This window comes from Schistocerca cancellata, chromosome 2, assembly GCF_023864275.1.
Source record: "Schistocerca cancellata isolate TAMUIC-IGC-003103 chromosome 2, iqSchCanc2.1, whole genome shotgun sequence".
Lineage (NCBI taxonomy): Eukaryota > Metazoa > Arthropoda > Insecta > Orthoptera > Acrididae > Schistocerca > Schistocerca cancellata.
Genome location: NC_064627.1, coordinates 975807405 through 975821797, shown reverse-complemented (window position 1 = coordinate 975821797; position 14393 = coordinate 975807405). Strand labels below are relative to the sequence as shown.

At 38.2% G+C, this 14393-nt stretch overlaps 1 protein-coding gene across 1 annotated transcript in view; it reads left to right on the top strand.

Annotated features, from left to right (window-relative positions):
* The window catches only part of LOC126162952 (26S proteasome non-ATPase regulatory subunit 7), a 45676-nt gene extending 35622 nt beyond the window's left edge, over positions 1-10054 (top strand). The window contains exons 4-5 of the mRNA XM_049919787.1: positions 78-281; positions 9256-10054. Coding sequence (XP_049775744.1) covers positions 78-281; positions 9256-9561 — 510 coding nt within the window. The 3' untranslated portion in view covers positions 9562-10054. The remainder of the gene's footprint in view (positions 1-77; positions 282-9255) is intronic.
* The last annotated feature ends 4339 nt before the right edge of the window (positions 10055-14393 follow it).

Here is a 14393-nt window from a genome sequence, read left to right as displayed (position 1 = left end):
TTAAGTAGCATAGCAATTATAATGTGGCAAACTGTCTGATGCAACAATATTACTATTTTATTAACAATTCTTTCAAGGATGGTTCTCCAACATCCAAAACATTTGAGCATGTTCCAAGTGAAATAGGTGCAGAGGAAGCTGAAGAAGTTGGTGTGGAACATTTGTTAAGAGACATTAAGGATACCACCGTGGGCACACTTTCACAACGAATTACTAATCAGCTCCTTGGACTAAAGGGACTACACTCTCAGTTGCGAGAGATACGTAATTACCTAACCCAGGTATGTGTGCCTAAATTTTATCGAACTGTGACTATCGTCTTTGCTTTAGATTTGTAGCATCACACTAAACTCGCATGATATCTGACTAGCAGGCTTTTCCTGACTAGCAGGCTTGACCGTGCAAATGTCACTTGATCTGTTTGATGCTTCAAAAAGTAAGACTTTTTCACCAACTTGTCTTAATTTTTTTCTTGTTATGTACGTGTGGGGTTCTCTCATATGGGTTTTCCTTCTTCACAGTAAATTTAAATCTCAACTGTAGTTGTCCTCTGGGCCTCTGTTTCTTTGTTGTATCTCATTATATGGAACTTGATTGATATTTGTTTGTCACTTGTTGTTGTTATAGAAGTTAGTGTATAACTGTGAAGTATATTATCAAAAAATCATTTATCTGAAAGGACGAACCATTGTTCCACAGAACCTCTGGTGTCCTGGCCCATTGACTTTGAAAACCCACTAGAGATCATGGAACTCTACCTAGGCTTCTAGGCAGAGCTGCTACAACCATAGGCACTAGCATGTCTTGTCACAATGCCACACACAATCTTCTGGCCAATTGAAGCTCACAGTCACCCTAATAAGTTCTGCCAAGCAGTGACATGGGTCTCAGTGGTGTATTTGCATTGCTATCATTTCATTATCGTAACACACCATTGGTGTTCTGTCTCCCCTTCTGCTACAGCTAACGTTTTCTCGTTCTGGATTACTTATTGGATTTCATCTATAGTACAATCACCAATTGTCCATTTTCCTCGTTGTTTGTTTGTGATCTGCTGCTGATGTCCCAAGATTGGTCAGTCCAGCCTCATTGGGTTTCTTTTAAGTTGTTCAGACATTTGGTCGAATCTGTAGCAATAATTGGTGATAAGGTAAAAGGTTAACAGAGTACCACAGAAGCAAGGCATGTGAAACTCTTGGAACAGCAGTGACTGTAACTGCAGCAGCAGTTACAATAATAATTCCAGCAGTAGTTTCAGCAACAATATCAGCAGCAAAATGAGTTACCCCATCAAAAAATCTAGCTTGTGAAGGATTAGCTGCAGATACAGGGTACCCACACAATACAGGCAGTGGTCACTTAACAGGTGGAGAGCCAAACATTCTCATTTTCCAACATTTAATGACGCTAAAGAAGATTGGGACACACATTTATAGTCGCTGGAACATCACTTTACTGCCTTTCATGTTGCTGACGACAGTCTGTAATTAGCACTTTCTTTGTCTTTAGCTTTGCAGAGATGTTTTTCTTTCTTAAGACATCATCTTCTCTCTCAAATCCAGGTGATCTCAAGTTCGAGGAAATGTGCATGTTAGTTTGTAATTATTGTTTGCAGAGATTCCCTGTGGTCACATTGTGACTCGAACTTCATCAATACCTCATATAACCTGGACATTCATATTGTTTCTGGTTGACTGATTTTTAAACTAGATGACCTATCATTGGAAGATATTTTGACAATTGCATACTTGTTTGAAATCGCACAAGCCGAAAATGAGTTCCTCATGGCCTGGCTCAAAGTATCAACCGTCCTTATAACACACTGTTCCCCAGGAATGTAAAATGCCAATAAATTACTTCAAAGACAGGACACCATGATTAATCAGTATCAGATTTATTAGTTGCTTCTGAAAAACCAGTTGTGCCCTGTTAGCAAATGGGGACTTCAGTCATCCCTAGACTGCCTCGCGGCTTACCCATCTGCATAATGTCTGGATAGTTGGGTACACTGCACCTATTGTGGAAAAGCCAGTCGCCATAAATAGTCAGAGAAGTCAGAGTTAGTTCCTTACATGCTTCAAGGAACAATGTCTAAACTTCAGGCAGTAGTACCCACCAGGCTATCCTTTCATGAACGAGCTCTATGTAAATGTCACAGTTGAGAACAAGACATAGGTTACCAGATGGTTACAGTTTTCTTGGTAGTCCTTCAAATGCCTGCTCGACTAGGTTCTCGAGGATTAACCCCACACTCCTGTAAGTTGGCAGTACATGGTGACAGTTCTGTTTTCATCTAGAGTCAAGTCACACCAGCTCAACCTGCAAGCACTATTTGTTCTCAATAAACATGCAACCAGAAACATTTTCGGTCTGGATGTAGTTTGCGTTCTCCATCAATGAGGAAGTACATGTTGCCTCTGATGTGGTACTCTCCATGAACATGACAACCTGTAAGCTGCATTTGTGCCTCTGTTCAAATCTGGCCAGGGGTGTGCCACAGATTTCCAGGCTTAGATATCTAGATGCAACATGGCCCATTCCAATCTCCATATGAATGGCTTTTAGGCAGGAACTCTGTCAAGTCCACAGGGCTGGGGTGATTGCTGTTAAAACAAGCACTGGGGCCACATTCCTGTTTATAGGTAAGAAACTCAGTGGCTCCCTTCGGCTATGTGGTGACTCTAAATTGACAGTCAGTGCTCAGGCACAAGTAGAAACCTACACCTTACCACACCCAGAAGACCTCACAGAGCTTTTCAAAGGAGAATAGTTTCCTAAGATCGACCTAGCAGACAAATATTTGCAAGTCCAAGTAGATGAGGAAACACAAAACATCATAGTTGTTCATACCCCCTCCCGTTTGTGCTAACACTTGACTTTTAGGATATCTTCCAATCGTGCAATATCTGAGAGATACCTGGAACAATTAACCTTGTCCATTTGTGCCTGCACAAACCATCTGAACAACTTAATTGTCACAGGAGCTACATGGTAAGAACACCTATGAAGCATTTTGCACACTATTTATTACATTACGTGATACATTGCTGAAGGGCTACTTAGACAAAAGTTAGTCTTTCGGAGAGCAAGTTGAATACCTCAGGCACATGCTAAACAGGTACCCTATTGCAGTGTAGCAGTTATCACTCCCGTCACCTGCACTCTAAATGAACTATATTCAAAGTCCTTCCCACAAGTGGCCCATACCATGCAACTGCTAAACCAGTTGCAGAAGAAACTTTTTCAGTACACACGATTGCTGCTTGTGAACATGTCTTCACACAGTTAAAGCATACACTGCACTTAGCAACCTTGCACCATTTTCACCATTGTGTTGACTGGTTCACACTGCAGAGGCCACTCCATATGGCATTGGTGCAATGGTGGCACATATCAGACAATGACTGTACTGAACAACTCATCACCTTTCTGTCAAAGATGCTGGTACATGCAAAAAAAAAAAAAAAAAAAAAAAAAAACCTACTCACAGGTAGAAAAAGATATGTTAGTGATTGTCCTTACAGTGTAGTAGTTCCATGTATACCTGTTTGGGACTTAAGTTCATTATGATCATGGACCGTAAACCACTGGTAGTGCTATTGACTTAGTCTTCTAAACTGAACAGCACTATGCCTCCAACATTACGTGGTACAATTATACAATTAGGTAAAACCCTACAGCACAATACACACATGGGAACACTCTATCTCGCCTTCCTGTGGGACCAGAAGGTATTATGTTTCCACATTGATGCGGAAAGGACAGACCTTGGAAGAATTTCCTTAACAGCTGCATCAGTTGCTGCAGTCACGCACCCCGACTCAATATTACCATAAGCCATGCATTATGTACTCCACGGGTGGCCCCACATACATTTCAAACACAAATCAAGAGCTCCAGACCTGGTACCACTGTGTTGCAACCGCAGCCATCCTTTGGCTACAGGTTTTACAATTACTTCGTGGCCACTAGGGAATGTTGTGGATGAAAGCTCTAGTGATATGAGGCTCTTACTGGCCAAACTTAAACAGGGACTTGGAAACAATGGTGTGAAGCTGCTCGGCTTGAGCTCAGCATCAGGCAGCATACCTGTCCCCATTTGTGGGCTTAATGCTCATATATGTTAAGTATGGAGTCAGCCACAATCTCTTTTAGTTCAGATTCTAGCTATTGAAGGCCTTGCCTGAACTATAATATTGGACAGTAGGTTTCAGACAATTGAGGACATCAATTAGTTGGCCATTTCACCCACCCTCCAATTGCAAAGCAGAGCATATGGTGCAAACATTTAAGCAGCGAATGTTGAAAGCAGTGTGAACTACCACCACTATCACCAACATCTCCACCACAACAGCAGAACTGATACTGTTCCTGAGTATGTACAGGACAACCACCACCCAGGACTAGTGTCTTGTGGAACTCCTCTGTGGGAGATGACCACAAATGTTCCTCCATCTTCTGGTACCAGGAACCGGGACCTGGCAGTCAGGGTGCTGCTCACTGGGAACAGTAATATGGGCGCACTCCTGTGGAGAAAGATGTACAGACACTGTAACAGTCTGCTACAAAATGGAGAGATAAATTAAGGATTAAATGTGAATTTTGTGTTTTGCTTCAAATTTGTTAAACTTTTTTGCCAGTATTGTTGTAAATAGTAGCGGATGATTACTTAGCTTCGTCTTTTGTTTCGTAGTTGGGGTGACTGTTAAAATTTTTCTTCAGTGTAGATAAATTAAGATAGAATTTACAGGATGTCATACGTGCACTTTAACGAAGTTTTAGACTGAATTTTGTCCGTTTTCAGGCTGTATTAAATTCTAACACCTCTCAGGTATATCAGTCCTGACAATCAAACTTGCTCCACATGCTACTTAACTGAAATAACTTGAACTAACACACTCCCATACCAACTCAATTGTACTAACTCCATATGTAATAACTTGTACTAATTTGCTTGGGCTCAGGCACCTGGTTATTCATAAAGGTAACAATGGCAGTTCTTTACAAACGTTTATACATTTAAAAATTTTAATGAAATACAATAGCACATTTTACATTAAACTGTGTTACAAGTTAATGAACAATATAATCAGAACACACAGATTAATTACACAGTCATGAAATATGTGATGTTTGCTTCAGAAAAAAACAGTTATAATCAGAAATATTATTTCTAATTACAGATGTATATGTTGAGTGTAAATATGAAATGATAAGATTTACTTCTATATGTGTCATCCTATATCATAATTTAGTTACTTTTAGTGTAAAAATTGTTTCAAATTACTTTTGAATCAGAAAATACAAATATGCATTCATTTTTAGTCCTTAAATTTTCACCTAAGGAGTATCTGAATAATAATAAACTGTTATATTCATAATTAAACATCGTAAGTAAAGGGCAAAAACATAAACTTTCATGTTTGACTGTAAACCAAAATGTGGCTAATGTAGTTTCCAAGGCAAAGAATTGATCTCTTTATTATGATGTGTCTGAATCTGCCACATTACAACACCAATAATTCTGGTGAATGCTCTTGGCCAGTCCATGATGTCAGTTCAGACACTGAAGGGTTGTTTGGAACAACATCATACAAACCAACTCTATCCATGCTTGCCACCAACAGTGATACACCCTAACCAGAAAGCCCACCATTGCCAGTCCCATGACTTCATAGATTTGACTTGTGCCTAAGAAAACCAGACACTTTTTCATTGGACACAGACATGGAGATCTCTTTGCACTCTGTTATCACAGCCAACAACACCAGCATCACCACATCCAAGCATAATGTCAGACTTTCCCACTTCCTTGCTCCAGTCTGTGGATTTAAGTGCAAGACACTATCTGTACCACCAGTTCACCTTGTGAAACATTGCCCATGACACATCCAATTGTACACACCCATTCAAGGGGGGAGATATGATACTCTTGCCCAACAACTTTGAAAAAGCCCATTGGAAAGCATGGAAATTTTTACATTGGCAACTAGGCTGAACTGTTACAGCCATAAGCGCTACTAGTGCCTGTTGTGGTGCTACCCACTGTATTTCACCAGCCAGTTTTAGCAGTACTAAAATTACCACCATGCACTGATATGGGACTAAGTGGTGCATTTGCTTCGCTGTTGTTTCATTGTCATAACGCACCATTGCTGTCTCAGGTTATCACTCTACAGATCATTCTTTGCACTATTTATCTATAGTGCCATCTCCATTCAGCCAGTTTCCTCATTGTATTTCTTTCTGTTCACACTTGGCAATCCACTGTTGATGGCTCCAGATCAGCCAGTCCAGCTCATGGCGTTTCTTTTAACTCGTTCCCGACATTTGATCAAATATTTGTCATAGTAGAACAAACAGTGATGCGTAAGGTCTGATCAAGAAACACTGTTTCAATTGATTTTACAGTGTCAGTTGCTTTACTAATAGTAAATACACACTACACTGCCTTTTACTTTGCTTCCATACTTTTTGGTTTTGAGAACAAATTTCAAGAAAAAATGTCTCACATATAAAGGGCTTTTCTTGATGCAAGCTGTTGTTTTAACTTAAGTAATGCTGCTGCTGCCGCCGCCATTGCTGCTGCTGCTGCTACTACTACTACTACTACTACTACTACTACTACTACTACTAAAAGTATTACCTAGCAAACCAAACTGAAGACCTGGCAAGAGTGACAGCACTGCCATGTTTATGCTGGAGAAACAGGGAGTGGAGGCTGTACAAGCATACTCTACAGTATCCTTAAAAATGGAGCATTGCCACATACTACTCATCTGTACATTAGTATCTAACACAGCACGACAAATTTAGACGGACACTTTTGTTTTACAATAGTCTTGACACCCACAGAATAATATGTTCGAATTCGCAATTTGTTTGATTAAACCACTTGTCACTTTAAATATGCCTCATGTTTTCTTGAAAATGTAGTGTAGTTTCCTTTTTTTAAACTGTCGCTTTGTTCATAACTGTTCATTCTGACAAATGTTTTCTACTCAGTACCTCCAAGCCAATTGATCAATTAATATTTCGTTCTTCCATAAGTTAAAGAGAGTTCTTTTGTCCAGTTTTCACCCCTCTTTTGTCCGTCAAACTTTAGCAGAAAACCAGCGACGTTATTTTGATCCGAGGTCATTTGGTCTATGCCAGTTTCTACTCAATAATTTTATTTGGTAATTTATAAAGTAATTTCTTTTTGTTACAGAAAAATCTTTCCACTACGTAATTATTTTCAACATGCACCTGACTGCATAATTATTCTTCCTATGGTTTTGGTATTAAATTATTCCTTGTACAACTCTCCATTAAGTAAATATGATGTTTTCCTTGTAGGCTGTAAATAGGAAATCAAAATATATTTTCAGCTTATTTCTTTTGGTAATCTGTTTCAAACCTGCTTTGGGGTAGACAACAAAAGAAAGTATTTTTAAATGTAACTTTTTTCCCACCTACTGCACGTACACTTGAATACTACAGTATTCCCCAACTTAAACTATTCTTGGCCTTTCCTAAAAATAAGAAATAAAGGTAGTTTTTGCCAAGACCAGTTTTACCCTATTTCTTAAATACTGAAGCAAAAACACATCAACTTCTGGTGTCGATGTCTCACAACTTGTTGGTATCTCCAATTAATTGGGTAAAAATCATGGTGCATGCTCAAAGCAGTCTTTTTTTAAGTAGTAAGTACTATTGTTCTTGGCTTCCTATGGTTCCACAGTATGTACTTGCAAATTGAAAAGATTTTTGTGTATGGGGTTTAGTATTGGACACTTCCTACATCTCAGACAATTCGGCAAACATTAACAATAGCAACCATTTTGCCATCCAAATACCACCAAGTCTACTTTAGCACTTGGTCACCTACTACCACAATACTAAAAGAAAAAGCAACCACCATTCTCATACACACAGTGCTGCATAAGGATTAGCTACCAATTCTGGATAGTGATTTATACAATTATTTACTGAATAACTTTCCCTTAAACACACAACCAGGCCTGTTGAAGATGTAGTTAACTTTGTGGTAACTGATGATCACTATTTCCTCGTCAGTATGGTATTCCATTGCCCAGATTTGATATTGCTGTTATAAGTAATGATTTTCTCTCTTTTCCCATAATCTTGGAGAAACAAAAGAAACTGTAAAATACATTAATTTGAACTAGACTACTAAGTACAGAAATCTGTTTCCAGCTATACTCCAAAGAAAACACTTCTCTATTACTGATTAGATTACATACCTTGCTGATCAACACACCTTGTCAACTCCAAACCAAAAACTCTGCTGTTAAAAGAACACTGATCCTGGGTACAAGCTACAAAAGAATAAGGGATCAGCATTTTTGCACTTTTTAAAAATTAGTAATTGTATATAATGACTGGCTGTTTTCCTTACAACAAACTTTGATGCTGTAAGAACATATTCCAACTTGTTTCATTCTTTGTTAATTCAAAGAGGCTGGAGGCTCCTGATGCCCTGTAAACATGTGCAACATTGTAATAGCAATGTAATGAAAAGGATAGTTGCTACTCATATAGCACAGATGCTGAGTCGCAGAAAGGCACAACATAAAGACTGTCAGAAAGTCAGCTTTCGGTCAACAAGACATTTGTCAAAAATACAGTATACACACACACACACACACACACACACACACACACACACACACACACGGTGAGTAGCAACTATCCTTTTCATTATGTTATTGCATTCCATCCTGGATTTTTCAGCATTATAATAAAATTTTCATATTAATTCATAATTACAATTCACATTATGTAAACAACAAAATTATTATTATTATTATTATTAAGTTTAACCTTTATCTATATGTAAACTTGTGCAACACCTGTTGTACGGGACTTATTATTCTCTTTTTGATCCATCAAAATTACCGTTCAGTTCGTATTTTCTTGCAGAGTTGGTATTTCCATGTATTGTTCATAAAATCACTAAAATTGATGCCTAATAATGTATGTAACTCTCCCTGTTTCCTAAGCCTCACCAGTTCTGTTTTCTCATCCTTCTACCTTTCCCTTTAACCCATCTGTTGGAAGGAGCCATTGGCTTTGAAAGCTTGTCCATTTCTATATCTTTTGTATGTGTTTTCCCTTGCCACCATGTGGTGAGTTGATCTTTTATCTAGCCATGTAATATATCCATACCATCATATAGACCCATTTCTTTGTTAGGTTTTAACAGTTTTAGAAATTATGGATTTAATCTCATGTACATTTTCTCTCCCACAGGTTGTTCAGGGGACTCTCCCAATTAATCACCAGATAGTCTACCAGTTACAAGACATTTTCAATTTGCTTCCAGACATAAGCCATGGAAATTTTGTGAATTCTTTATATGTGAAGACAAATGATCAGATGTTAGTTGTATATCTTGCAGCTCTAATACGTTCAATCATAGCACTTCACAATCTTATCAACAATAAGCTAACCAACAGAGATGCAGAAAAGAAGGAAGGTAAAAAAGATGATGTGAAAGACAAGGATAAGAAAGATGAGAAGAGCAAGGAAGATAGCAAAACGGAAAGTAAAAAGTGATGTTTGTAGACTTAGTGTTGATGAATATTTTGTTTGTCAACCACTTTGAATTGTATAGGACAAGTGTTCTCATGTGTTGACATGCAAGACTACAAACTCGCCAATACTTAAAACTGAGTGACATTTCAGTAGTGTCGCATAACTGCTATTAGCATCGTGTGTGTTATAACACTATGAAGAGATTAAAAGTCCAACATTTTGCTATTTATTTTATAACTAAATGTTTTGGATGTTCTGGCAGATTTTAGTTGATGAACCTTGGTGAGTGAAGCTAACATACCTTTGTTAACTTTTTAATGTTTGATATGACTAAAATATAACATCATTCACTATGTATTTTTGCAGGCTGATGGTTCCCAGTAAATGATCTCTGAAAAAGTTTGTTCATTTTGTGTCTATTCTGGACCTCTGTAAATTGTATTACTGTTTGCACTGTTAAAAATAATGACATTTAATAAAGAAGATCTATGAATTTGTACAAGTTAAATTAAAACTGTATGTAATATTTATTAGTATTCTCAAACCTGAATCCTACAGCAATTTTTAGCATGTGCCACAAAGTAAAAGTGAATGGAATTACAGTAATTCCTTGCTATATTTGGACAAATGTGTTGAAAATGTTGCTGTAATTTAGGCTGAAGTTTACTGCTCACTGCTGCTCTTTGTGCAGTGTAGAGTAGATCATTATTTGAGGTTGTAGACAGCAAATGGGATGACACCCGTATGCCAGAAAATATGAACTGCTCACATGATTGATATAAGTAATATTTTTGCACTTACTTCTAATGTAGAAACAGTCATTAAGGCTTTAATATGAAATAAGAGATATTGATTGTTGTGATACTGATCTGTAACTTAACCTGAGATCTATGTTAGGTTGAAAGTTGTTAGTTTTATACGCCATGTGTGAAGCAAGTGATATGAACAAACTGAAAACATAAATTAATAGAAGTATGACTGCCAAAGATTGCTGTGGGCCATCCACATGTTATGATGATAATTTATGTCCCGGTTGGAATATCAAAAATTACAAAAAGGAAAGATCATTACCCACTGTAAAGATGACACATTAAGTAGCAGAGAGGCACAACGAAAAGACTATAACACACAGAACTTTCAGCCATATCCTTCTTCACAAAGGAAGGTGAGGGGTGCATGACTGCACGCGCCCCCCCCTCCCCCCCCCCCCCCCCCACACACACACACACACACACACACACACACAAAACAGCTGTCTTTGGGTGTCGTGGCCAGACTGCTTTTTTGTTGTCTGTTTTCAACTCAGTGTGTCATTTTTAAGATGAGTAGCACTCTGTTTTCTTTTCTTTCTTTCCTTCTATTTACCCCAGAAAAAGATATATTCCTTTGCTCCCCGACGTTGACTTACTGGTGCTTAGACCATTAGTATTGCCAGGTTGTTGTCACGTTAGAAACTAATAGTTTACTTTTTAGCGATCTAAATAAAATCTCTTACACCATGTATACTGGATCATCCTAATTCCTAAGATTGTTCACAACAAACACTACCTCACATGCTTAAATATAATTGCTAAGTAGACTAGGCTTTCTCCTGGATGGCCTGGTAACAGGTTTGGATAAAATGTCTTATTCTGTGATGTATGAAGGCCATTGACAATAGTAGGTCTTTGCCTTTTCTATACCAGGTGATCAAAAAGTCAGTATAAATTTGAAAACTGAATAAATCACGGAATAATGTAGATAGAGAGGTACAAATTGACACACATGCTTGGAATGACATGGGGTTTTATTAGAACCAAAAAAATACAAACGTTCCAAAAATGTCCGACAGATGGCGCTTAATCTGATCAGAATAGCAATAATTAGCATAACAAAGTAAGACAAAGCAAAATGGTGTTCTTTATAAGAAATGCTCAATATGTCCACCATCATTCCTCAACAATAGCTGTAGTTGAGGAATAATCTTGTGAACAGCACTGTAAAGCATGTCTGGAGTTATGGTGAGGCATTGGTGTCAGATGTTGTCTTTCAGCATCCCTAGAGATTTCGGTCGATCACGATACTCTTGCGACTTCAGGTAAACCAAAAGCCAATAATCGCACAGACTGAGGTCTGGGGACCTGGGAGGCCAAGCATGATGAAAGTGGCGGCTGAGCAAACGATCATCACCAAACAACGTGCGCAAGAGATCTTTCACATGTCTAGCAATATTTTATTTTATATTATTTATTTATTTTTTGTTCTAATAAAACCCCATGTCATTCCAAGCGTGTGTGTCAATTTTTACCTCTCTATCTACATTATTCCGTGATTTATTAAGTTTTAAAATTTATACTGACTTTTTGATCAGCCGGTATATAAACATATAGGTGTCATGTGAGTGGGTTGCAAGTTGGGTTCACTGCATGTTTGCCTCTTCTTGTTCAATTTGATATCTTGAATGCCTTTTTGTAGTATTCTATTGCAACCATTGTATCTTCAGCCAGGTAAGTGACTCTCCAAAAATGCTTTGTTTTCTGTGAATATACATTAACAGTATGAGTCACCGAAATTAATAAAATTGTTCTGCTCAAGTTCGACTAAATTTGTGGGTGAATTCCTAGCCTTGTTTAGAAACCTCTAACTTTCTACTACAGTGTTTCTCCTCATGAAATGTATTCATGGACATGACTGAGAAGTTAATATTCCTCTTCTGGGTGCTGCAGGAGTCAATAAACGTATTGACGTCATAGACTTCTTCAGGTAACATCATCACATGCTTGCAAATGCAGAAGCTATTTTATTTCCTCTGTGACCAGCAATACCGTATTTACTCGAATCTAAGCCGCACTTTTTTTCCGGTTTTCGTAATCCAAAAAACCGCCTGCGGCTTAGAATCGAGTGCAAAGCAAGCGGAAGTTATGAAAAATGTTGGTACGTGCCACCACTACTAACTTCTGCCGTCCAATATATGTAGCGCTACGCAGGCATGCTTTGTAGGCACAAAGATAAATACTGGCGCCAAAACCTCTGCGTCAGTAAATAATTTTTTAAAAACAAGTGGAAGACGAGGTTTTTTTCTCCGCCGCGAGTTTCGACCACTGCATTTTCATACATTATCCAATGAAGTAAATACAAATTCCGTATTGTTCATCTTCGAATGTAGCACAATTTCAGTGTACTACGAAAATATGACTGGCAAGGCTATTTGGGATGTTTGTCAATATTACGTTCTGAATTTTGTCCTATCTGTGAGAAGAGATGGTTGCTAATAGGAACCTGATGAAATTTGAATCACATACAGTATTCTCTTCACCATAAGAATAATACGAATATAAACATTTTGCCATGTATTCTTTCGTGTTTGCTGCTATATCATTTAAATCCTGTCTGCCTAATAAACCACGAAACTAGAGTGAGACAACAGCAAACGCGGAAGAATATACGTATCGTCTCATGTTTATATTCGTATTATTCTTATGCCTAATAGTGATACAGCCAGAAATGAAGCACGGCAAGTGACTTAGATTTTTAAATCTAAGATGACTCTAATTTCTGTGCAGAATTTGATGTAATAAAGAAGCGGCCGCAAAGATTTTCAAACGGAGAAAAATTTTCGCCTAACTCTCGTTCAGAACATGTTCTATCATACGCAGTCTATTATTTGATTCTTGTTGATCATTATCAAAGAAAGCAGCAGTGTAAGTAACAACAAATAGCAGTCTTGTCATTGTTTCGCTTATGAGACGATTCCTCTCTCTTTTCTTTATTGTACGTGGCGGTAGCGCGCACAAAAGCAAGCCATGCCGTGAGCCGCGACAGGCCGTAAACACGCACTATCAGAATGCGCCAAACAATGCATGACACAGTGCAGTAATGCATTTTCAGCTTAAGAGTGACGCAAACATAACAAAGAAAACAGCATTTATCAGATCAAAGCAAAATAAGCAATCTATTCAAACCAGACGAAGCACGTGAAAAAGGAAGGGTACCCGTATAAATACAGACGGAGTGCCTGACGCTTAGCAATGGCTACGTGGTAAAGATTAACTGCTAAGCTTATGACTGGAACCAAACTACTGTAGCTGTATCGTCATTCATTCGACCTAAATTGTGTCTCATATTACAATGGACCAACTTTGTTTCGATTTGGAGGTGCGGCCTAAAACTTTTCTCTCCCCTTGAATTTAGAGTCTCAAATTTCAGGTGCGGCTTAGATTCTGGAATTTTTTTTTTTCCTTTATTTCGAGTCAAATTTTTCAGGTGCGGCTTAGATTCGAGTGCGGCTTAGATTCGAGTAAATACGGTAGTTTCATCAAACATATAACAATGAGCAGATTGTGATTAGTTACAGTGTCCACAATGACCATTTATAGAAAGCTGGCCCCCCTGTATAAAAGGGGTGTTGGTAAACAATTTCTCTTTGTCGATCTTCAGCTCATAGCTAGATTCTGCTAAATGTAGTGAATTTTATTTTCTTCCATTATTTTAGTTTTTTCTTCCTCATTGCCAGTTTTTAGCTGAAGTTCCTACATGTCCCATTTCTCGCAAGGATCATTCTTGGCCCAATGGAATGACATTAAAATTTTTGACAAATATTTGATGATAAAAAGTCTCATGTTTACAATGTAGGAAATGAGAGATTGCTACTTACCATAAAGAGGACATGTGAAGTTGCAGAGAAGCATGAGGTAAGGGATTAAGAGCAGGAGTTGTGTGTCGTCCATCCTTACAGAACCCCTGCTCCCAATCTCTTACCTCATGGCTCATACCCCTGTAATAGACCTAGATGTAAGACCTGTCCCATACATCCTCCCACCACCAGCTACTCCAGTCCAGTCACTAACAGCCCATCAAAGGCAGGGCTAACAGTG